The 26,985-nt window shown below is 39.6% G+C and overlaps 1 protein-coding gene across 3 annotated transcripts in view; it reads left to right on the top strand.

The window, feature by feature from the left end:
• LOC138737005 (uncharacterized) overlaps window positions 1-26,985 on the top strand; it is a 268,455-nt gene that overhangs the window by 100,155 nt on the left and 141,315 nt on the right. For all 3 annotated transcript variants that reach the window (XR_011340709.1, XM_069887356.1, XM_069887355.1), the window contains one exon: window positions 16,628-16,734. Coding sequence is in view for 2 of the 3 variants with exons in the window: in XM_069887356.1 (XP_069743457.1) it covers window positions 16,628-16,734 (107 nt within the window). In the remaining variant the exon portion in view is untranslated. The remainder of the gene's footprint in view (window positions 1-16,627; window positions 16,735-26,985) is intronic.

Below are 26,985 nucleotides of genomic sequence, written 5' to 3'. Positions count from 1 at the left end.
TTAATATTGACGCAAAATCAACTAATCCCTTTCACAATAAATAACCTTTCCTTCAGAGAATGGGAGAGAAAAGGGATCAAAAGAATAGAAAATTGTTTTTCGGGAAATAAATTATTATCTTTTGAACAAATGAAGGACAAATATAATATAACTCACGATACAAGGTTTGCATACCACCAACTGAAAACCTACTTGAAGGACAAATTGGGAAACAGTCTGAGGTTACCAGAAGGAAGCAATTTTGAATATGTGATTACAGACACAATGATAATTAAAAAATTTATAACAAACATGTACATCAAACTGCAAGAAAAGGAGAACGAGGAAACAAACTGTAGGCCTTTGTAACTTGATGCAGCTCAAATGGCTGCAATGCCATAATAGATAGAAATGAAGTCCTTCAAACCTGCTGTTCCATTAGATATGATCTTGGATGATCATTTGCCTCAGCTCTATTTTCCTGCACTGACCCTATATCTACTGGTCTCTGTGGTGAATATGGTGACTGAACCATAGAGCAATTCTGCACAGAAACAGGCCCTTCATCCTCTCCAATTTGTGTCAAACTATTTTTCTGCCTCGAGCCATCAACCTGCCCTCCATAACTGTCCCATCCATGTACCTGTCCAAATTTACCTTAAATGTTGAAATCAAATCCGCATCCACCACTTCTATGGTAGCTTGTTCCACACTCTCACCGCCCTGAGTAAAGATATTCCACCATATGTTCCCCTTAAACATTTCACTTTTTACCCATCACCCATTTCTTCTTGTTCTTGTCTCACCTGACCTCAGTGGAAAAAGCCTGATTGCATTTATCCTATCGATTTTGATAATTTGTATACCTCTATCAAATTTCCCTTCATTCTCTGACACTCTGGGGAATAAAGTTCTAACCTATTCAACTTTTCACTATAACTCAGCTCCTCAAGCTCTGGTAACATTCTTGTAAATTTTCTCTGCATTCTTTCAATCTTATTGATATCTTTCCTGTAGGTGGGTGACCAAAACTACACACAATACTCCATATTTTTTTATACAACTTCAACATAGTGTCCGAACTCCTGTGCTCAATACTTTGATGTATGAACACCAAAGTGTCTTTACGACCCAATCTATCGGTGATGCCACTTTCAAGGAGTTACGTTATCTGCATTCCCAGATCCATACTCCACAATTCCCTACCTTTTGTCGTGTATGCCCTACCCTGGTTTGTTCTCCCAATGTACAACATCTTCAAAATTGTCTGCATTAAATTTCATCTGCCATTTTGCAGCCCATTTTTCCAGCTGGTCCAGATCCTACTGCATGATTTGAAAGCCTTCTTCGCTCTCCACTACACCTCCCAATATTTGTGGTATCTGCAAACTTCCTGATTCAGATTACCACATTTATCATCCAGATCATTGATATAGATGACAAACAACAATGGATCCAGCACTGATCCTAGAGACACCCCACTAGTCAGAGGTCTCCAGTCAGAGAGGCAATCAATATACTGCCGCTATTTGGCTTCTCCCTCAAAGCCAATGTCTAATCCAACTTACTATCACATCTTGGATTCTGAGCATTGAACCTTCTTAATTAACCTCCCATGTGGGACCTTGTCAAAGGCCTTACTAAAGACCACGTAGACAAACATCCCTGGCCTTTCCTTCATCAACTTTCCTGGTAAACGACCTCAAAAAGCTCTTGTCAATTACATTTTTTTATTGGCAAGAATTTTGCATCTTTCGAAGAATTGGGGGTAAAATTTAATTTACGTAAAATCATTTTTTTGGATATTTATAAATTAGACACTTTTCAATCTCAGATCCCTGATTTTCCGGCAATTCCCGAGGCAACTGTTCTTGACATTTCTTTTGATCTACAATTTTCCCGTAAAGGTTTAATATATCTTATTTATGGTTTTGGCTGATCTAAGACTTGCCCCATTAGTTAAAATTAAGAATGCCTGGGAGCAGGATTTGAATCTTTCATTGTCCAATGAGGGTTGGGACTCCATTTTTAAATTTGATTAACTTTATTTCCTTTTGTGCTGTAGAGCCAGTTAATGAAGTAGACAAAGACAATGCGGTCAAACAATATTCATGGCTTTTATTAGCAGAAATTTCTGGTATAATAATGAAAGACAATGGGTGCATACACAGTTATAGCCAAGGGGAGTGTCTTTAATGGTAGAGATAATGCACAGCCAATGTTAGTACAGCAAGGCTCACCAGAGGGGAGACAGGCAGCTTAGCAGAGATTCACCACATGTGCTTGACACTATTTGCTGCAATTTAAAGTGGTCCACAAAGCACATCTGTCTAAAGTTAAATTGTCTCATTTTTATTCAGAAATAAATACCTTATGAGACAAATGTAAAATAGGTGATGCTTCTTTAGTTCATATGTTCTGGACCTGCCCTAGCCTAGAAGAATTTTGGGAAGATGTTAAGTTAAAATTGGAACATTGTCCTTTAATTGCTCTTTTTGCATCACCTCAAGATGTTGATGTTTTACTGACTTCATTTCAAAGTTGAATTTTATCTTTTACTTCATTGATAACCAGACATGCAAGTTTGATTAAATGGAAAGAAATTACTCCCCCTATACACATGCAAAATGGCTAAGAGATATTATGTCTTGTTTAAGTCGAGAAAAAAAAATTCTATCAAGGATTCAAATATTAAGTTTCAAAAGACATGGGGCACATTTATGGATTATTATCGTAATTTCAAAACTTAGTGTTGTTCTGGAATTTTGGCGTTGTGTTGTCCCTCTCCAAGTTGATGTCACTTGATTCATACGTGACAACTTGCAACCTTGCTTAGAGGAAGGGGTTTTGAAATGTTTCTTTTTGGGTTTTTTGTTGTTAAATCTTATTTCATTGTTATGAATCAGCTCGTGATTTCTTTATTATGAGAATTATTTCTAATTTTTTAAAAATTGTAGCTCATTGTATAATTGTACTGTTTTATTGGTTATACTGTAAAATATCAATAAAAATATTTTAAAAAGCAAGAAAAGCTCTATAAGGCAGGTTAGACATGACATACCGTGTATAATTCTGACTATCACTAATCAGTCCCTGTCTATCCCAGTTTCAGGCCACAACCCCTGAGTAAATCTGGCCCAAAACTTTGACCATTCTTTTTCTCCCATTGATGTTGCTGAGCCACTGAATTCCTCCAGCCAATTGTTTGTTGCTCCAGATTCCAGCATCTGCAGTCTCTTGAGTGTCTTAAGATATGTCACTTCAGCAAGCAAACTCTTCCATGTGTCAGCAGGTCAGAGGAGTGGGACACTTCTAAGATGCTGCAGTGTACAGCTGAGCCCTTGTGGTTCAAGCATGCAGAAGTTAATGACCATTGCAACAGACCTCTCACGCTATCATTGAGGATTAGCAGGGGTCATATCTGTGAAGGAATAGAGTTAAAAATAAATGAAACACTGACATAAGTAGAGCATTTTGATAACCTCCGGATTTACTAAAGTGCTTTATAGCCAATACTCTTTTCTGAAGTGTGATCACTGTTGTAATGTTAGGATATCTTTTCAACTAACACTCTGTGGGTTGGCTCTCAAGTGTGAATTGACTGAATAGCAATTGTGTTGGGAATTAAATTCACCACTTTTTTGTATTTGGTAGCTTTAGGTTCTGGTGCAGGTTTTCTTAGTAGCTTCTGAGTCTGTCTACTCAGTGTATTTTTCATAAGGAAGCTGGTTGAGTAATGTAAGTATTTAGTACAGGATTAACAATGACAAATATGACAAGAATTGTTAATGCTATGGAGTTTTTTATGAATTTTAAAGTGAAGAACCATGGTGCAATTGCCTGCCCTCATACATCCCTTTACAATGTTTTGTGGTTACCTTCGTTTCTCCTGTTTCTTTGCTTCTCTCCAAATTCCTTGTTTGTGGCGATAGCTTATTTTATTATGCTTGATCCAATTCAACCTTCTTTGAATGTGAAGTCATGCAGGACACTGTGCAGTCCTAACAACCCACACAACTGTTTCCAGCCCATGTTGTAGAGAATCAACCCTGAACCTGGTTGGCTGCCCTGCATTATGTTCTTATCCAACTTTTGTTTCTCTAAGTGTTGCTCAAATGTGGAGGTTTGTTTTAAACTGTCTGAAAAAAAAGACAGAGCAGAAACCAGAAACAGAAAGCTTGATTGAAGAAAGTCAGACATTTGATCCTGTGAATGGAGATTATTGCAGTAGAAGCCTTTCCTATTCATTACTGCATCCCTCATCAGCTCTGGTGCTTCCAAAAAGAAAGGCTTGCAATTATAGTTCAGCACGAAGAATATTCCAAGCAGACACCAAACAAGTTTTTTTTTGAGGTGATTCTTGCTAACATGTAAGAAATATGAATCTATAAATCTGAAAGGCACAAGGACAGCTGCTTTCCCACTGCCATCAGATTCCTGAATAATCAATGAACCTTTCTTTTTGTACACTACTTAATTTATAGTAATGTTGTAGAATGGTTATAATATGAATGTTTACTCTTGATATTTCTGCAAAACACTGAATTTTGTTACTTGTTCATGACAATAAATTCTGATTCTGATTATAAACACTCTGAGCTGCCTTTGGCATCTTATGAACAGCTCTTCACCTGATTTGTTCTGATAGGTGCAGCTTTGCTTACCGTTCTTTCAGAATAATATAATGGCTCAAAATGTCCAACCTATTGAGTCTCTGTTGTCACCTAGTAGAAGAATTCCATCAGTCTCATTCCCAAACTCTTTCCTAATAGCCATGAAAATTATTCTCTTACAAATACCTGTGTAATTCCTTCATTGGTTCCTTTTCCACCTTTCACAGCAGTGAATTACAGAGCTTAATTTCATTGTGCAATTAGAATTTTCTCTTGTCCATTTTTTGCTCCACATTTTAAATCCTTACTGATTGGTCCTGTAACCATTTGCAAATGGGAATAACTTCCCTTTATCTATCCCTTGTAAACCAGTCCCAGGCTATCAAATCTCCTGTCAACAATTTTTGCACCACAGTTTCACAGAATCACAGAGCAAATAAAGAGCAGAAGGAGGCCCTTGTTGGAGCAGTCTAGCTCATCACATTCCAGGCCCTCTTCTCCTACCCCTGCAATTTCTTTCCCTTTGGATATTTATCCAGTTCCCTTTTGAATGCTAGAATTAAATCTTCATTGCTAACTACAGGTACAATAAAATCCACATTATCCATAATTCAAGCAACCGGAAAAACAATCACAGAAAATAAATAGGCAAAAAATGTGGGAGTTTAAAATTGGCACACAAACAATTTCAAGCAACTGGCAAATACATTTACCCGCCATCTACCAATGCCCATAGGTACTGGATACCTGGAGGTTTACTGTACCACTGGCCATGTATTCCAGGCCCTAATCGTTTATTGTGTAATAAAAGATTTACTGATTCTTTTTCCAATCACCTACTTCTATACCCCTCATGATTTCAAATTTTGCCATCAAATTTCCTCACTGATCCAAGGAAAACAATATTTGCTGCTATAATCTATATATCTCAAGATTCCCCCCCCCCCCCACCCCCCCCGAGTCACTTTGGTGAATCTCTTCTGCAGCATCTCCAATGCCTTCATATCTTTCCTAAAGTAGAGTGCCCAAAACTGAATATGATACTTCGGTTGTGTCAAAACCAGCATTTTATGATTTCAGTAGGGACCAGAGGGACCAGGATTTGAATTCCGCGTTGTGAATAAGGAGTTGGTACATTCTCCCCGTATCTGTGTGGGTTCTCTCTGGGGGCTCTGGTTTTCTCCCACCGTTCAAAATGTACTAGGGGCTGTAGATCAATTGGGTGTAATTGGGAGGCATGGACTTGTGGGCCGAAAGGCCTGTTACCTTGCTCTATGTTTATATTTAAAATTAAAAAAAAATTTCAACATGACTTTTCTGTGTTTGTATGCTCAATTTCTCTACAAATTCCAGAATGCTTTATGCTTTTTTAACCATTTAATCTGCCCTGGTATACCTTCTGCTAGACCACCTTTCTTGAAAACCAGAAATATCCACTTTAGTTTTTATTGTATCTTCTCAATGTTCCCATCAACGTGTAACACTCTATATTTCTCAGTAATAAATTTCATCTGCTGCCTATCTGCTGAGTCCACCAATCTAACTACATCTCCTTCAAGTCTGTCCTCCCACCATTCATTATGCTTCCAAAGTTTGAGAATGCAACTTCAAAATTCTGATCTTTACATCCAAGTTCAGGTCACTAATTTGTATTAAGAAAAGCAGTTGTTCTGGTACTGATAGGTGGCGAACTCCACTGGCCACTCCCAAATAGTATGAAAAGCTAAAGAACAACTCTCCCTTTGTGTGTGTGTGTGCGTGTGTGTGTGTGTGTGTGTGTGTGTGTGTGTGTGTGTGTGTGTGTGTGTGTGTGGGGAGGGGGGGAGGAAAGGAGGGGTGTCTCTCTCTTTCTCTCTCTCTCTCACACACACACACACACACACACACACACACACACACACACACACACACACACACACACACACACACACACACACACACACACATCTTCCTCCAGTGTGAAAAAATGTTTTCCATTACTGTCTGTTTTTTGCCTTTAAGTTGATTTTTCATCCAAGCTACTACAGTATTGACCTTTAATTCATTGTTCCTTCATTGAAGTTGAAACTATATTGTAGAAATCTATAATAAAACTAACAGATTTATTACCAGAGGGCAAAGGAAACAAATATCAGAAGTAAGCAAGATGAAATCTGCCAACTGTCCTTCACTACGAACTTAGCCTCATATTCCTTCCCTTCCATAGTTAGAGCAGGTGCAAACTGACCCACTGCTGTGGTAGATATGAGGTGGAATAAAATAAGGGGCAATTTTGTCAGAGAATAAAGCATGTATAATTAACTGTCAAAGTAATGAGTGTAAAAGGGAAGTGCTTAATTATTGTGAGTGCTTGGATGTATCATTTCAAACCTTTAGTTTTCAAATACTATATTCTAATTCAATAATTCTTCCTTGAGGTCTTCATGGAGCACTAAATTAATGTCAGCAGTAGAAACCTTTGGAGCATATCCATAGAACCCCATCATCCTGGTCACATCTTCCTCTCACTGCTATCTTTGTACAGCAGACACAGATGTCTGAAGAACAGTACCTCCAGGTTCAAGAACAGTTTCTTTCCAACAGCTGTCAAGCTCTTGAATCTCCCTTTGCTACACTCATCATCGACTGTAATGACACCAAAAAAAGACAAATTTTGACAAACAGGGCAGAAACCAGCCCTTTCGGCCCATGAGCCCAGGCTGCCTAATTACACCCAATTGACCTACAACCTTGGTACATTTTGAATGGTGGGAGGGAACTGGAGGGTCTGGAGGAACCCCATGCAGACTCGAGAAGAACATATAAACTCCTTCCAGACAACACCGGATTCGAATCTGGATCGCTGACACTGTGACAGCATTGTGCTAACTGCTACACTAACCAATTTTGTACAATGTATATGACAATAAACTCATTATTATTATTTTATATCATGGCTGGCAGGATTGTACTGATCAGTTACCTCCCCTAACTTTTACAAATATTTATTTTAGTTCAAAGGGATAGGTCAGTGTATGTTAAGTTTCATTCATATATCATCGCTCGTGCAGAAGCCCTCCTATATTATGTTGGCTACGTACAGTGTTTTGCGCTTATAGCTCCTGTTCAGATGATTAATGATTCATGCTCAGCTCTGAGATCAGCTCTGACTCATCTGCCACTTACCAAAAATGTAGAAGTTGTGTTTTGGCCACCACTTATCTCTCCAATCTGACCAATTTGTTTAATTATTTAATTGATCTTTAATAGTATCCTTTTGTTTCTACTGACTCACATTCTCATCATATAAATGCATCTCAAATGTGATTCATTGATTCTGAAGCATGTTGGAATGTCCAGAGACAACAGATGGCACTTTTTACATTTTTGCTTCAAGAGAATCCACACTCATTCCACATTAAGTGCATTTACTTCACCATTTCAAATGGCAGTATTATGGCATAGGACCTACAATGAAGGTCCTTTCTACTCATTGGATCCAATTTGGGCTGGTCACTAAAGAAGTGCTCTACATTGAGATTCGCTAGTGGAAGCCAGGTCTTCGTATGATTTTCAGGCTCCAGGTGTGTGACTCTATGCTTCTGCACACACTCCAACATGGACGGCACAGTAATCATAGCAGTTAACATGATGCTATTACAGCATCAGTGACTGGGGTTTGAATCCGGCACTGTCTGTAAGGAGTTTATGCATTCTCCCCGTGTCTGTGTGAGTTTCCTCCAGGTGCTCCTGTTTCCTCCCACCATCCAAAACATATGGGGTCACAGGTTTATTTGGGTATAATTGGGCGGCATGGGTTTAAGTGGCGAGAACTGGGTTGTACCATGCTGCAAATAAAAATTTTAAAATTTGAATGCTCTGGGTAAATTAATTTCAGACTTCTACTCAGGTCCATCTTATGTTTCAGAGGAGATCCTGAGGAAAAGTTTGACTTAAGGACTTTAGGGAATGATGCAAATACATCTGGCATCAATTCAATAAACGTACAATTGTGAAAAGCAGGATTGGAAGTGGCAATGTTAGCCTCACTTAGTGCTTACATGAATGTGTAGAGAAGCCAGATGAGGAAGAATGGAATAGATCATGGTGAGATTAGGATGGGAGAAGCTGCCTTTGGAACATATTGTTTTCCAGTGAGGTAGAGAGGTCTGTTTCTGTGTTATAAAATCTATGCATTTCCATTTATTCTAGGTAAAAAGTTGATAAATTATTAAGATAAATATAAATGACATGGAGGAAGTGTAAATCTCTTGAAACATTAATGTACATTCTGCTTGTGGATGAACTGTAACAAAAAAATTGTACAATATCACAGTGGTCCAAATGTTGTTGCTATTTCATGAGAATCTCTTAAATCTCCCTTACTAGGACTCTGAGTGGAGTGGGCTGGTGATATAGTGAGTTTCTTGCAGACTATCTCTTAACCTGAGAGAGCTGCATATCCTCCTTCCATCATTTCTTCCCTTAGTAAATAAGCATGCCATTATCATCTAAATGTTTACCAGAGCTGTAGAAATTTTATTTACTATCCATGCAGTAGGACTCCTTCCTACTGTTCATCCTGTTGTTCTTCATCAGAGCTGAGTGTCATCCACATAGTTTAATCACTTCTGTGCCTTCCATTACCCCATACTTTAGCTTACTTGTATCATTCTTCTTTTTCCTAGTTGCTTTCATTCTCTCTCTCTCCCTCTCCTCCCTCCCTCCACCCTAGCACATATTAGGCAGGAATGATTTTCTCATCTATTTGAGTAATGTTGTTCTCCCTGTCCTGTCCCAGCTTTACACGAATGGGCCTTCTCTCCTTTGATCACGCGCACACACACACACACACACACACACACACACACACACACACACACACACACACATGCTCACGCACACGCACGCATGCACACACACACACACATGCTCACGCACACGCACGCATGCACACACACACACACACACACACACACACACACACACACACACACACACACACGCATGCTCACGCACACGCACGCATGCACACACACACACACCCCCGCACCTTGTCTGAGTAGAAGGCAGTTTACTGAAATTCATTCTTCAACATGATACTACCACTTCCCCCTCCCAGTATATCTGTCTTATCTCTCATTCACTCGAGACGTGCAGCACTGATGGAGAATTTCACTCTAGAAATTATCAACAAATATGCCTGTTGTACAAGGATCATTTATGCCTCGAAAAACCTCTTACTATTGTGTTGGCGCTGTTCCACTGACGAGCTTTTGACTCCCTGCACTTGTACAGATTGCACTATTCTATGGCTGCCTCTGCAGTGAATCTGTTGAAGTCTGAGAAAAGTCAGTTACACAGCATAAGAGAGAAACTGTAGGACTCTGCAACTTATTTTTTACTGAGTTTCTATTTTTTTCCCATATTCTGATACTGTTGTTTGGATTGAGTACATTGGGGTACATTGTGCTGTATTGGTCTTGACAGTCATACCTGAGACTAGGGATACGTTGGTCTTGTTTCCATGAAATTGTGCTTCTCAAGGTAAAATCTTTTTTTCTTTGCTGAGATCTGGAAGGTGAATCATTGTTCACATGGTTTGGAATTTGTGGCTTTTATCAGTACATTAAGAGGGAGGAATTTTCAGCTTGGGGCCACCAGGGTATTAACAAACAACATCCTTAGCTTCAGACAGAGAGCATAATTGGCAACTAGTGCAAAAGTACAGGTGACCACCACATTACAGGCCCTTTTTCCCCACATTACAGCTCCCTTTTCCAAAATTACGGCCATTTAGGTAATGGAAATTCACCATCACAGGATTCAGAAATCACGACACAAAAACCTGGAACATGGAACAAAATTCACTCTCACGGAATATATCTGGAAAAAAAGTAATCAAAAAGTTTAAAAAAAACCTTTTTTTCACCTTGCATTTCTGCACATGCAGATTGTAAGTCATGGAAAATTGCAACATGACCTGTAATGTTACCCTGGGAAGGTAGAGAAGAGAGTGGCCCAGACTTTGTAGTCAGCTGCACCTCAATGTCACTTCCCACCGACTGATGAGAGAGATCTCCATGGAGACTGGTTACTTCTATATGAAGAACTTTCCCTGTTACAAAAACTAACAATATTGTCCTTGGACTTTGAATACAGATTCAATATGCTAATGCATACTTTTAGCAACAAATGTCCAAGGATGAATGTCTCTTTCCTGTGTGTTTTTTTTGGAGTGATCGGTGAGGGTAGAGACAGCCCAACACTTTGACATGAAGGTTTTAATTCTGCCTGCAAATTGGATTTCTATTTAATTTGTTATCTCTTGCTTCTCAGTAAATGTGAAATCAGATTCATAAAAAGGTTGCCATTGTAAATATAACCTAATTTCAGTATAATGTTTTCTGTTCATGTGGGGAGCACATTAGCCTAATGAAACATCAAGGTTTTTTTTTCTTTGGCTTGGCTTTGCGGACGAAGATTTATGGAGGGGGTAAAAAGTCCACGTCAGCTGCAGGCTCGTTTGTGGCTGGCAAGTCCGATGCGGGACAGGCAGACACGGTTGCAGCGGTTGCAGGGGAAAATTGGTTGGTTGGGGTTGGGTGTTGGGTTTTTCCTCCTTTGCCTTTTGTCAGTGAGGTGGGCTCTGCGGTCTTCTTCAAAGGAGGTTGCTGCCCGCCAAACTGTGAGGCGCCAAGATGCACGGTTTGAGGCGTTATCAGCCCACTGACGGTGGTCAATGTGGCAGGCACCAAGAGATTTCTTTAGGCAGTCCTTGTACCTTTTTTTTGGTGCACCTCTGTCACGGTGGCCAGTGGAGAGCTCGCCATATAACACGATCTTGGGAAGGCGATGGTCCTCCATTCTGGAGACGTGACCCATCCAGCGCAGCTGGATCTTCAGCAGCGTGGACTCGATGCTGTCGACCTCTGCCATCTCGAGTACTTCGACGTTAGGGATGAAAGCGCTCCAATGGATGTTGAGGATGGAGCGGAGCCGTTGTCATACCCACGCTCCTGTTCGGCTCCGAATCATGGGTCATCTACCGGCACCACCTACGGCTCCTAGAACGAAACATCAAGGTGATGATATGCCTTATGCTAGGATGGGGAACAGAGAAGATTTAGCAGATTAATGCAACTGAAGGCAAGCCTGTATACAAGAGATATCGAATAGGCTAGGTTTCTATAGAGTTAAAGGTATGAGATGTGACCACATTGAAACTGACAACATACTTCAAGGACTTAACCAAGCAGAAATGGTGGGATGTTTCCTCTGCTGAGGTCTCTGAAAACAAGGCAATAGTCATTTAGGACATAAGAATATAAGAAATGGGAGAAGAAGAGGGGTAAACAAAAATCATTAGAATTAATGATGAACCATACCATTTTGTGCTCTACTCCATATCCATAGATTTCCTTAATATTGAGTATCCATTGATTTTGCTTATAAATATTAAGAAAATGACTGAGGCCCCAGTGCCCTCCAGCATTAAGAATTTCAAAATGTCACACCCTTTGAATGAATTGATTTCCTCTCATACAAGTCCCACCCTCCCCCACCCACCCCCACCCCAATTCTCAGTCATTGACCCATGGTTCTGGTCTTTGCAGCTGAGGACATCACACCTAGATCAAGCCAAATGAGAAATTTATAATTTATAAATTTTTCACATTTTTCTAAACTCTCGAGCTGTGGTTTTCAAACATTATCTTTCCACTCACTTATCACTTTAAGAATTTCCTATGCCATAGGTGTTCTGTGATTAGTAAAGGAATACTTAAAGTGGTATGTGAGAGGATGTCATTATGGAAAGAGAGAAATCAGGGCCAAGGATTGAGGTTTTTGATTGGGGAAAAGCTAGATTTGAGGAGATGCGAAAGGACTTGCAGGGTGTGCATTGGGACAATTTGTTTTATGGGCAGGATGTAGTAGAGAAATGGAAGTCTTTTAAAGATCAGATTTTGAGAGTGCAAAAGCTTTATGTTCCTGTTAGGTTAAAAGGAGGGGCAAAAGATTTGAGAGAGCCGTGGTTTTCAAGGAATATTGGAAACTTGGTTCGAAGAAAAAGGGAGGCGTACATTAGATATAAGAAGCATGGAGTTAAGGAGATGTTTGAAAGATACATTGAATGTAAGAGGAATCTTAAGAGAGGAATTAGGAAAGCTAAAAGAAGGTACGAGAAAACTATGGGAAGCAGGGTGAAAACTAATCCAAAAGAGTTCTACAAATATGTTAATGGTAAGAGGAAAGCTAGAGACAAAATTGGTCCCTTAGAAAATCAGAGTGGAAAACTGTGTGTGGAGCCTAGAGAAATGGGGGAGATATTGAACAGTTTCTTTTCTTTGGTATTCACTAAGGAGAAGGATATTGGGAGATGTGAGATAAAAAAAGCAAATTGGGTAAATATGGGGAATATAGAGATTACAAAAGGTGTAGTTTTAAGGCTTTTGAAGAATATAAAGGTGGATAAGTCTCCGGGACCAGACGGGATCTTCCCCAGGACATTGAGAGAAGTGAAGGAGGAAATAGCAGAGGCTCTGGTGGTAATTTTCCAAATGTCATTAGATATGGGGATAGTGCCGGAGGATTGGCGCATTGCGCATGTGGTTCCGTTATTTAAAAAAGGTTCAAGGAGGAAGCCTGGCAACTATCGGCCTGTAAGTTTGACGTCTGTGGTAGGTAAATTAATGGAGAAAATTCTTAGAGATAGTACTTATAAACATCTGGATAGACAGGGTCTGATCAGGAGCACTCAACATGGATTTGTGGGAGGAAGGTCATGTTTGACCAATCTGATTGAATTTTTTGAAGAGGTGACTAGGAATGTGGATGAGGGTAGCGTAGTGGATGTTGTCTATATGGACTTCAGTAAGGCCTTCGATAAGGTACCACATGGAAGGTTAGTTAGGAAGATGCAGTCTTTAGGTATAAATTTTAAGATAGTCAAATGGATTGAACATTGGCTGAAAGGGAGAGGCCAGAGAGTGGAAGTGGATAATTGTCTGTCAGGTTGGAGGCCGGTGACCAGTGGTGTGCCTCAAGGATCTGTATTGGGCCCATTGTTGTTCGTTATATACATTAATGATCTAGATGATGGGGTGGTGAATTGGATTAGTAAATATGCAGACGATACTAAGATAGGTGGAATAGTGGATAATGAAGAAGTTTTTCAAGGATTGCAGAGGGATTTGGGCTGCTTAGAAAAGTGGGCTGAAAAATGGCAGATGGAATTTAATGCTGATAAGTGTGAGGTGCTTCATTTTGGTAAGAAGAATCAGAATAGGACATACGTGGTAAATGGGAGAGCATTGATGAATACAGAAGAGCAGAAAGATTTAGGAGTAATGGTACATCATTCCCTGGAGGTAGAAACTCACGTGAATAGGGTGGTGAAGAAGGCTTTTAGTATGCTGGCCTTTATCAATCATTGCATGGAATATAGGAGTTGGGAGGTGATGTTGAGATTGTATAAGACGTTGGTGCGGCCTAATTTGGAGTTCTGTGTGCAGTTCTGGTCGCCTAATTATAGGAAGGACATAAACAGAGTGGAGAGAGTGCAGAGAAGGTTTACCAGAATGTTACCTGGGTTTAAGCATCTAGAGTATAGGGAGAGATTGGACAGATTAGATCTTTATTCTTTGGAGCGTAGAAGGTTGAGAGGGGATTTGATAGAAGTATTTAAGATTATGAAAGGGATAGACAGAGTGGATGTGGATAGACTATTTCCGTTAAGAGGAGGAAAGATTAAAACAAGAGGACATGAGTTAAGAATTAAGGGGCAGAGGTTTAGAGGTAACATGAGGGGGAACTTCTTTACTCAGAGAGTGGTAGCCGTGTGGAATGATCTTCCGGGAGAAATAGTGGCGGCGGAGTCAATTGTATTATTTAAGATAAGGTTGGACAGGTATATGGATGAGAAGAAGATGGAGGGTTATGGGCATTGTGCAGGGAGGTGGGACTAGAAAGGGGTGTTTGGTTCGGTGCGGACTAGAAGGGCCTAACAGCCTGTTTCCGTGCTGTAATTGTTATGTTATGTTATGTTAGGAAAGAAAACATTTGAAAACCACTGTTTTAATTGACTTGTTATGTGCACGGTTTCATAACTCCAATGGAAATGGGCCAATAACAATTTTTTTCAAGCAAAATAGTTCAATAAAAATTGGGTCGAGGGCAATGGTTCTCAACCTTTCGCCCCCCCCCCCCCTCCCCACTCACAAACCACCTTAAATGAATCCTTACTAATCGCAGAGCACCTATGGCATCGGGATTACTTAAGGTGATATGTGAATGGAAAGAAAAAGTTTGAAAACCACTGAGTTACAGAGAAGAGTGCGAGGGCAGCTTTCTGGGGAATGATTGTATTAAATGCCAAGCTGAAGTCAATGAGCAGCAGCCTAGCATATGAGGATGGAGTGAAGTGGAATGGCTTTTTCTATAGGCAAATTAAAATGGATCCACCATCTCTTGGAGGTGGGCTTTGATGTGTCTCATCACCAGATGCTCAAAACATTTCATAATGATGGAGGTCATTGCTATAGGGTGGTAGTCATTGAGGCCTGTTATTGTCACCTTCTTGAGTGACTGTCTTGAACCCTATGGGAATGATGGACTGCTACAGTGAGGTGTTGAAGATGTCTGTGAAGACTTCTGTCAATTGGCCTGCACAGTCTTTCAGTACTCGATGAAGTATATTATCTGGTCCTGCCGCCTTATGTGAGTTCACCTGGATAGGGTTCTCCTCACCTCACCCCAGTTATGCAGGAGGGCAGTCCATCAGGGAGACATGGAGCTTTCTTTGGCATCATCCTGTTCTTCTCATCAAACCGTGCATAGAAGGTGAGGTGTCATTGTCTTTAATTCACAAGGCTGACTTATGATCCGTGATAGTCTTGATCCCTTGCCACATGCGCCTTGTGTCACCGGTGTTGCACAGCTGTCTGTGGATCTTTTGTGCGTACCCTCATTCTACTCCCATTTTTCATGTTCTTCTGTAATGATTTTCTATTTTGTAAAGAGTAAGCTGATAATGCTTTTCAAATTGAGTAGCTCAATTAATATTTAATTAGTCTTTAGATTGCTTATATGATTTATTGTGGACTTCTAAAAAAAAGAAAGCTACTATTTGTTATATCAGCTAAAACTATTTGAAGAAATCTACTTATGTTTCAATTTAAAATAGATGATGTGTAAAGTGCATATTTAGGATTCCTTCTTTCATTCAATGTAATCTTACTCTACAAATGGAGATCATTGGGAAATTCCCTCAATATTCAGAATTAAAATCAACCAAGATGAAATAAACTAATTGAATAACATATCAATTACAAGATTTTCAGAGGTACAAATAATTTTTTTAAATATCAGTGGAACAAATTAAAACTGAGAACAAGGGATTTTTCTTTGGATGATTTGGAGGATGATAATCCATCACCACCCTCCATGAAGGTCTGTAGAGTCGGACACCTTGGAAATGAACCCTCTGGCCAAACAAGTTTATCTTGACCATCAAACAATCCTATACCAATTCCATTTTACTTTCCATGTTCCCCTTGATTGCCTCCATATTGTAGTCAACAAAACACATACACTAGAGGCAATTTGCAGTGACCAATTAACCTAGAAGCCTGGAGTGAAGCACAAAAGTTCGCAGATGCTGTGACTGTAGTAAAAACACAGAAATTCTGGAGGATCTCAGCAAGTCTGGCAGCGTCCATAGGAGGTAAAGGTTTATAACTGAAGTTTCGGGCCTGAGCCCTTCTTCAAGGAGAGAACACCCCACAAATAAATATGCTACAGGTTTACTGAGAGGCAGGAGAAGGAGTGGGGAGAGTGAAGGGACACTAATATACAAATGTACTGGAGAAACTCAGCAGGAGATGCAGCAAAGGATGACCAGTGTTTCAGGCCTGCACTCTTCATCAGATATGACAAGGTTTCCAAGGGACACTGTAAGTTTGTGAATACTCCCAAACACTTGGGAGGGGCATGAAGATTGAATATGTAAGCAAAGGTTCTGAAGAAAATGACTGATTGACTCTTTCTTCACTTAGGGGGCAAGCCAGTATACATATCTGACGATGTGGTAGAACTTCAGTGCATTTTCACTAATCCATCAAAGAAGTATGACTTTATCTGGAAGGTGATAGCTGCAGATCAGGTAAGTTCAGAAGTCAATACAGCCCTTTCATGAGTGCTGACTTTGTAACCATCTTTACACCTGTTGCTTGTCTTTGACAAAGAAAGGAATGTTTAAAATTTGTTACTACATTTGAGATATTGTGTTTGTCTTAGCTGGAAACAATAAAGTCCACTTGTATCTCATTCTCTTCTCTGACTGCTCACAGAAGTGCCAATTAAATGTTGGCTGCCAACCATCGTTGCCCAGGTTTGAGGATCTTCAGTATATAAAGTAAATCTCTGAAGGCCACTTCAAGAATGCTGTTTTGGTGGATGGAGGGAGAAGTTATTGCAGAAAGGAAGCTGAACTGTGGTGTTTTGAACAAATGTATGTGAAAGATAAATTACAGGTAGACCCCCTACTTACAATGGGGTTGGCTTCATGACTCGCATCATAAGGTGAAATTATAGTAAATTGGGGTCTACCTGTACAGGTAGTTTCCTGAGCTGCTGCTCCTGCTGGGAGGCCAACATTCCTGCTCCTGCTGGGAGCCTGAGATGGCACCCGGTAACTAAGGGCAATGACATCATTTCGCAACCCAAGTTGTGATTGGAACACATGCACAGATTGCCATCGCTCTCTCTCCCTCTTCAATCTCTCTGTCCTTCTCCAACAATGGCAATCAATGCATGTGTTCCAAATCACCCTTTTTTAAAAATCCAGCATTGGGTCTGACAAAGCACGTTTCCTTGACGTCACTCCAAGAGGAACACTGAAATGATGACGTTTAGGGGGTGATGGTGGTGAGAAATGATCTGCGTGCGCTTATTGGATGGAAGCATTTCCTTCAGAGGAAGAAAAGCAACCACACTGATATAGGTAAACCCCAACTTACCTTTATTCAAAATGGATTCTGATCATCGTAACTTAAAAATATCGTAAGTCGGAACATCGTAAGTTGGGGGTCTATCTATAAAGCATAAATGTATGAATAAAAAGTAGTCAGATTTCCAGGAGGCATTTCCTAAAATGCAGCATCAAAGGTTACTGTGAAAAATAAAAGCTCATGGAGTTGGAAGTAACAGGACATTGGCGGGCTAACAGGAAACTGAGAGTAAACTTTTTGTTTTACTGATTTTACTGATTGGCAAGTTATAATGAGTAGAGTGCCACAGAGATCAGTGCTGAAACCTCAACCTTTCACAGTTTATTCTGTATATTTTACATGGATGAAGCCACTTAAAGGCATGGGTGCTGAATTTGCTGATGGCACGAAAGGTGGTATGTTGATATGTTGTGAAGAGGAAGTTTTGAGGTCAGAAAGATACAAAAATAGAATGACAGAGTGAACAAAACTGGCAACTGGCGTATAATGGGAGAAATGTGCAATTGTCCAATTTGCATAAAAATAAAAAAAAGGTAGCATGTAATTGAAATGGTGAGAAATTGCATAACTGGGTTTCAGAGGAATTTTGCGTGTGATTTAGTAAAGGCCTGCAAACAGATATGACAAGTATTTTTGAAAAGTGACATTTTTTATTTATAGCTGGGAGAACTGAATGCAAAAGTAGGGCTTTAGTTAATCTATATCCGGAGTATGATGAGTTCTTTATTTATAGTAGGATGTTCAGGCACTGGAAGTTTACTTGACAAACATACAGAATTAATAGGTGCTTGTATCCACTGTTCTTAAAAATAGATTGTAAGGGCTGAATGAAATTCCCAAGCAGTCATGACAGGGTGGATGTGAAGAGAATGTTTCCTTTCACAGGAAGAATCAAGAACCAGATGCCAACATAAAAAAAGAGTTATCTATTTAAGACAGAGGCAAGGCAAAATTCCTCTCAGAGAATTATGTTTCTTTGAAACTCTCATCAAGGACTGATGGAAATGGTCTGAATATTTTTAAGACAGTGGGAGAAAGATATTTGATAATAAAAAATGGGTGGGAATTTGATATGGGTAGATAACATAATCAGATCAGCCATGATCTTTGTAAAGATTGGACTAAACCACTTTATCAAGTTGTTCCTTGAATATGTAAAGCCATTGTTTAAAAGCAGAAGTGAACCTGTAACCATAGGCTAGCTAGTTTAGTATTTGTAGTTGGTAAAATGCTTGAAGGGATCATGAAGGAAGAAATAATAAGACATTTGGATAGAAATGGTTCCATCAGGCAGATACATTGTGGATTCAGGAAGGGCAGGTCATGTTTAACTAATTTACTGAGTTCTTTTTTTAAATTAAAAAAAATTTTTTTCACACTATGAACCATACTGACCAAAATATACACAAACATTTCCCTCTTGAATATACACAGTGTCATTTTCTCCCTTTTTCCCCCCTCCCTTCCCTCCCTCCTTCACCCCCCTCCCCACTCACTCAACGTTCAAGATATATGATACATTCTTTGAGGATATAATGAGCACAGTGTACGAAGGAAAGCAGGTGAATGTGATATATATACTTAGATTTCCAGAGGGCATTTGAAAAGGGGCTGAACAAATCAATGTAATGTAAATGGTGGGAGTATTGTGCAGAGAGATCTGGGAGTACTGATACGTGAATCACAAAAGGTTAGTTTCTGGGTTCAGAAAGAAGAGAAATGGAATTTAGGCCTTCATTGCTTGAGGGGTTAAATTAAAAACAGGGAGGATCTGCTGTGACTGTACAGGGCATTTGGTGAGGCCGTGCCTGGAGTTATAGTGTGAAGTTCTCCTTACTTGAGGCTTTGGAAATAGTGCAAAGCAGGTACACTGGATTGATTCTAGAATGAAAGGGTTAGCTTATGAGGAGAGATTGAATAGCCAGGGAGTATATTTATTGGAGTTTCGAAGGATGAATGGTGATCTTATCAAGAACAGTAAAATTATGAATGGAATAGAATGAGGAAGGTCATTTTTGCTGCCATTTGGGTCATGTGTACATTGAGTCAGATTTTTTTGCAATGCAATATATGGTAATTTTGCCTCACCTGCAGAAAAAAAGAAAAGAATCTCGGGGTTTTATGCGATATCATGTACGTACTCCGACAGTAAACCTGAATCTAGAACTCGGGACATTGCCTAAAGATTTGTATGAGCAGATTTAAAATGAAGACAAGGAGGAACTGCTTTTCCCAGAGAGAATATATCTGGAATTCTCTACCCAAGGAAGCTATAAAGACAACCTCTTCAAAACACAGATAGATTGATTTTTGAGGAATATGGATATCAAGGGTAATGGCAAACAGGTGGTAAGTTGAGATGAGTCCAAGGCCAGATCTAATTAAATGGTGGAGCAGGCTCAATGGGCTAGATGGCCTGATCCTGCTCCTATTTCTTATGTTCTTGTGTATTGCGAGCTGTATGTGATGTGTGTGAAAAGCACTCCATTGTCATTTTGTTTCACTAAGAGCTTTACAAGAAGGAGAGTTAGGGCTTGACACCACACCAGCTTAGCTCTCAAGTCCAGATATGTCCTTCCCAGGCCCCAGGCTGCAGGATTTCAAGCAACCTGCTGACTGAAGAATTTGTTTGCAGCTTGGCACAGCTGATACACTTGGGAATTTAGACCCCACGAACATTAAATGTCCAGTCTCATGCCTGAGGACTGCCCTTGCAGCACACTGCAGATGGTAGCTTCCCTGGAAACATGTTTAAAAAAAAATCCTTTTACAAGGAGAATGGGGCAGTATCTTCAATGGAACATTTCAAGCCCATGGGCCATAGAGACGTTCTGTACTTTTCTTAAGTAAGTTCGAAGCATCAAAACTTTGGCAACCCCTGGGTTGTCTGAGAGGCATCATTGCTGTTATTCTGATTGAAGCTGCAATGGTCCAACAGCAGGAGACATGGTGACCTCCACAGTCTCAGGTCCAGCACAACTAACACTTTTTCTCAGAATGTTCGATGGGAAAGTAACCTCTCAATCTGCAAAAGGGATGCAGTGGACTCAACTGGAGCTCCAACCATTCCACTGGAAGCTTATAATGAAGAGATAGATTTCCTATCTGAGGGGACATAGCCAGTCAAATGCCTATTTCCCCTTCTCCCGAGATCAACCTAGAGAGAGAGATCGGTTAGGTAGAAAAGGAGAATTGCACAAGTCACGTCGTCACATCACAGGAGTCTTTGTGCATAATATTTTTCTTCCTAAGGTTCCTCAGTTAGCTGACAGGAATGGGAGTTGTGTGAGTACTAAGTGCCAAGATGTGCTGTGTTATGGGCATTGTGACAGATGCCTGGGAAGTGACTTGTATCAGCTGTTGTTGATGGTGGCAAGTAAGTTGAATATTTATGGGGTGAACATTTTTCTGAGTCATGTTGGAACTGGCAATAGTGCAGAGAAACAAGTCAGGCCACGTGGGATTCAACCTAAAGCCTCCCCTCTCTGCTGTTCACAGTTGTCTACAGGGAAGGAAGTGAAATGGGGTGCCAAACCAAGGCCTTGGCCATCCCCTTTTGATAATGATAATGAGTGTATTGTCATACACATTGTACAATGTGCATATGTCCCGAAATTCTTACTTGTTGCAGCTGAACAGGTATTTCATTTAAAAAAAAAACTAAAATAGTACACATTAAATCTGAAAGAGATAATATTCAGAATGCAAATAAAAGGGGTTATAGTAGTGCAGATAGAGCTTTTGGTGGCATGTCAGCAGTCTATGATTAATGTAACAAGGGGAGGTTCACGAACCTCAGTCATTGGAAAGAAACTTTGGCACATGGTAGTTTGGCTATCCTATTTGTATCTTTAGGGGGAGCTTGAAATGACCTAGATACGTATATATAGTACATGTTTAAAATAGTTGTGACCCTGAGAATCCTGTGGCGGTAGAGGAATTTAAATATTGATCACCTTGAGCATGGACATTGTAGAAGCCTAAGCCTTTAGGCTTAGTTCTGTAGTGCATTGCATGGTTGTGTAGTGTAATCACATTGACTAATGTTCTTTGTTTTATCCCCCTGTGTCTCCAAAAAGCATGAATTATTCTATGGGAATTGCTGTAATAGCCAAGAAAAGTTATCTATCTTCCAATAAAAAAAAACAGATCATGGAGGAAGATGATTTCAAATGTCTGTAGAATGCTTTCTCAGTTTTTCATTTCCTACTACATATATCCACTTTGGGGAACTGTTCAGAAATCATATAGATATCCATTTAAAATGAACACTGTTGTTGGAAACACTGCCACCACCCTAACAAATTTTACGGAGAGTACAAACAATTCTCACCTTATTTTAAAATTATAAACTGCAAACCATTACATTCATTAAATGTTGTATTGAAATTAGGCTGCAAAATTTAAATAAGTATTAAGTTTGGCAGAAAATCTAAAAGACCAATCAAATGCTTCAGCAAATTTTTCACAGAGCTATTTTCTCTGACGTTCTTGTTACCACAGGATAATTTAGCTGCATTTTATGTGGAGGAAGGCAGAAATAATTTGCTGAAATCATATTTCAAAATAGTATTTGGTTCCCAGGATAGATTTTAGGTTTTGATTGAACCCCAATAGTATTCATCTTCAGACAGTGAAAATTTTCGAGGACATGATGGCTGTAGGTTAATTGGAATCTGCCAATTACCTTTGGTGTAGATGGGTGGCAGGAAAATCAGCGTAGTGTCAATGGGCCATGTGACAAAGAATAGATTGCGGGGAATTTAGTATGAAAACTGGAATGATCTTAAAGGAGCTGATAGCGTTTGTAAGTCAAATCCTGCAACCACAGAGGTCTGTGCCCAAGACGGCGGCACCTGTGCTCGGCAGCGGCCACAAAGGGTGCAGAGTCTGGGGAGCAGTGGCCTGGCGCAGGGCACCAGTGATGGGGAGAACTCTGCCCGTTGAGAGGCAGAGGAGATGATCCTTCAGGGAAGGTGACCAGAGCAGCAAACAAACAAGGATCATACACAGGCTGTGGGAAACTTACTGTCATGGGGTACGGGCTGCTGGAGACTAGCTCATGGGAACCAGGTATGGGAGCCAGAATTCAAGAGGGTGCTGAGGGTAAGAATGGCTCCTGAGGGGCTGCCCTTGATTGTAACAGAGGCTTGGATCTGGAGCTCAGATTGCCGATAAATTGAACAGGAGTTTTGTGCGTCCAAAGAGGCTGAGGGAGCGCTGGATGCAAATCCATGGACATTTGGTGACTCTGGAGGGACTCTCTTTTCATTCTCTTTCTCTTTTATGGTAAGGGGTAACACTAATGGTGACTGTGCCCTTATGGCAGGCAGAAGGAAATTTCATGTAATATTACGTTTTGAACTATTACATGACAATGAAGGATTCTTGAATAAGAACATATGAAATAGGAGCAGGAGCAGGCCACCTGGTATCTGGTGCATTGAGCCTGCTCTCTCATTCAATAAGATCATGGATGATTTGGCCATGGACTTAGCTCCATTTACATGCCTGCTTCTCCTTCACTCTTAATTCTCCTGTTCTTCAAAACTCTACAGTATCTGTGTCTTAAATATAGTTAATGAGTTAACCTCTATTGCTTCCTTGGGCAGAAAATTGCATAGATTCACCATTCTGTGAGAATCAGCTCTTCCTTCTCTCTGGCTTAAATCTGTTCCCTTGAATCTTGAGGCTGTGTCCCCTTGCAAGTCTCATCTGCCAGCAAAATCAATCTTCTGCTTCTATCACATCGATTCCTTTCATAATTTTACATGATAAGATCCCCCACTCAGCCAATGAGTTTAGAAGAATGGTTACTCAGTCCCTCATGAACTAATCCTTTCATTTCTGGAATCGACCTGGTTAACCTCCTCTGCACTGCCTCCAAAAGTGGTATATCTCAAGTAAGGAGACCAGAACTGCCACACCCAGTACGGTTCCAGCAGGACATCCCAGCTCTATAGTAATGAAGGACAACATTCTATTTGCTTCTTCATTTCTGCTACATCTGCAAACTAATGTTTTGCAAATTCATTCACAAGTTCTCTCAATTCTGGGTGCACCAGTTGTTGAGTAACCTATACAGTGTTCCACAAGTTAACAAGTAAGCTATTTTATTAACTTGTGTTCTGGGTGCAGGTAGCTGCCCCAAGGGATCAAGTAGGTGCAGAAAGTTCATTTGCTTAAGGTCAATGCATTTGCTATGAATGGTTTGCCAGACCTCTACAGCCTGAGACACCAAAAGTGAACAATAATTAGTCTAAGAGTGTACGCAAATTTTTGCCAACTTTCTGCTCATCTATAACTGTTTGGCAGAACAGTTGGATAATTTTAAGATTATAGAAAACACAGGACAACTGTCCATATGAAAATGGATATTGGATTTTAGGTTACATTGTTCCAAAATGGAACATAGATGAAATGTGGTCTGTGGGGTCAGTGATGGATATTTGGACAATACAAAATATTGTGGTCATGAGGAATTAGCCCTTTTCTGGTGGCTCCTTGATTAGAACAGGATGGTAAAGAACATCAGTTGTTGAGGCCAGATCCAACTTCTGTCAAACAAGTGCAAAAGATGACAACTATGGATTTGGGAGGCAAAAAAATTAAATGGATTCTTTAATCTAAAGCAGCTATTCTCAATCTTTTTCTTTCCACTCACCTACCTCTTTAAGTATTCCTTATGCCATAGATGCTCTGTGATTAGTAAGGAATTGCTTAAGGTGGTATGTGGGTGGAAAGAAAAAGTTTGAAAACCACTTTTTTTAATCGGACCTAATTGACTTATTATGTGCATGGTTTCATAACTCCAAAGGAAATGGGGCAATGACAATTTTTCTCAAGCAAAATACTTCAACAACAATTGGGTCAAGAGCAGTGGTTCTTAACCTTCCCTTCCCACCCACATACTACTTCAAGCAATCCCTTACTATTCACAGAGCACTGATGGCATAGGGATTACTTAAAGTGGTATGTGAGTGGAAAGAAAGAGGTTGGGAACCACTGATCTAAAATTTTTGTGTTTAATAAGTATCCCAAGGTATTATTTTGTGTATTAAAGAGTCTTTTCAATTGAAAATTTGAGAGGGAAGATCGTATGAATTCACACTCATTGTGCAAGAGTTCACTCTCTGAGAGCTGATACTGAGTAGAAAAACTTACAGTACTGATAGCTGTGTTGATATTCAAACATGGTTCAGCTGGAAGGTTGTCCATCCAGCAAGAGATCTTCTTGTTGCTCAGGACTGAGTTAATTTCTAGTATACGAGTTCCCATTCAAACTGCATTTTGATTTTAAACTCCACATCTTTATTTTGAATTCCTCTCCCTGCCCCTGTGGCTTTGTAACTTCTGATCTCTGCAACCTTCTCCAGACAAATAATTCACAGATGTATTCTATTCTTGGGAACCAAACCTTTTGCTTCAAAGGCCATAAACTCTGGAAATCCTTCCGTAAAAACCTCGTGTCTCTACCTTTATGCCTTAAAATGATCCTTAAAATTGAAAGATTTTGACAATTTGTCCGATTATATCCTTATGTCATTTAGTGTCAGTGAAGATCCTTTGGATATTTTACTATTTTATATAAGGTATGTAAATATCAGTTGTACTTATTAATAAGAAAGTTAATTATGGTTATTCAGAAAAAAATGTCTCAAGGTTATAATTGACTATTTCAGTCATTTCAACCACAGTCTGTATGGCTGATATGCTAACATGAAAGTACGTTAGAAATACATTTCAATCAAGTAATTAATATTTAATTAACACACTTTAATCTGCTGACTTTAACAATGCATAAAACTAGTCTTGACCAACATAGTGCCAAACCTTGGATGCCAAGGTTTGTCTCAAATTTGCTAAAGCAAATCCATTGGGCATTTAAAGGTTATTAACATTCATAACGCTTGTTATATTCTGAAGTTTACAATGCAAAAACAGGTGTGGCTTTAGTACTTATTTGGTGTGCAATCTCCATAAGCATTCAGAACTAGTCTGTAGGTTTTATTTTACAAACTGGTAGCAATTCTTTGTTGATAGATTTGAATTTTAGTATTTAAAGGAGAGGTGCTTATTCATTTCAGTTTGGTTGGCTGTCCTATTGTAAATAGTTTTCATAAGATGATACAGGTACTTGGGACCAGACACTTTGGATTTTGGATTTTTTTGGATAACTGAATAATATTAAAATGGCAGAATTTTAAGTAATTGTGGGGTGGGGTGGGGGGGGTGGGGGGGTGGTGGGGAGAAGATGCATGTCATGGAGGCAGGGTGGTAAATTAAGTTAGATAAACATAGACCACTCTTTTCCCATTTGCCCAACCGAGTCATCCTGCCGCTTTCTCTCTGCTCGCCTGCCTTAGCCGTGGTTCTGCTTTCTCCCTAAGTCACTCCCTCTGTCAAATATACTTTTAGCAGGGTTGCTGAAGTTCTGCTGGAGGACAATCCCTGTATTTCTAAGTAAAACATACAATAAAACTTCATACTTAAACTGGCTCAAACTAAGCTAAACACCTTGTATATGCAGTAAAAAAAATGTCTGATTTTTGGAGGTTTTTGGTGTTCAGAATTTCGGATAAAAGATTACATATCTGTAATCCTATCTCTTGATTTATTGTGTTTACTGAATGTTCAGAAGGTCAGCTCACTACATATTCTGTGCAGGCAACCCCATTCAGGTAACAGAAATTTGAATTTATGGAAATTAATAATCACGACCAAAACATTTGAGATAAGGAATTAAATGTACTTTCACAGAATATACATGAAAAAATAAAACCATAACTCCAATTTCTTCACGCATGCACAGATTATGCAGTTTTGTGCTGTGGAAAATTGCATTGCAGAGTTTTCTAGGATTGCAACCCCCTGGTAACACAGGGTTCACCTGCTTTCCATATTAGCACTGCTTTTATTCATAGCTGAATGTGAGATAGGATCATATATTTACCTTACACATTCAGTATTCATTTTTAAAATAAAACATATTCCTGATTAATATCTGATCTTGTGTCAATAAGAAATTCTCTCTGCCATTGGAAACATTGGTAAGTACAAGAACAGATAGGAATATGATTGCCATTTCACATCACAAAGTCCTCTGATTGTTCCTTCTTCAATCCTATTGAGTAGGATAAGCATATTCATGAAGTTGGACTGTTCATGCAAATAACATGCAGCTCTGAACCCAAGAATAAGCTACAGCAGACTGAAAGTTCAAAAAATATATCAATAATATCTTCATCCTTAGTAATGCACATTATGTGTCAACACCAACTGGAGTGGGTGCAATAAAACACTTTGAGCTGCATAAATATCCCTATTCTACCAACATGTGCTGTGAATGCAGTTCTATTAGTTCACCAAGTTCCTTTCGTTGTACATTCCTCATGTATGCATCA

This window comes from Narcine bancroftii, chromosome 6 (assembly GCF_036971445.1).
Source record: "Narcine bancroftii isolate sNarBan1 chromosome 6, sNarBan1.hap1, whole genome shotgun sequence".
NCBI lineage: Eukaryota > Metazoa > Chordata > Chondrichthyes > Torpediniformes > Narcinidae > Narcine > Narcine bancroftii.
The sequence above is the reverse complement of the archived record's forward strand: the minus strand, read 5'-3'. Positions and strand labels throughout refer to the sequence as shown.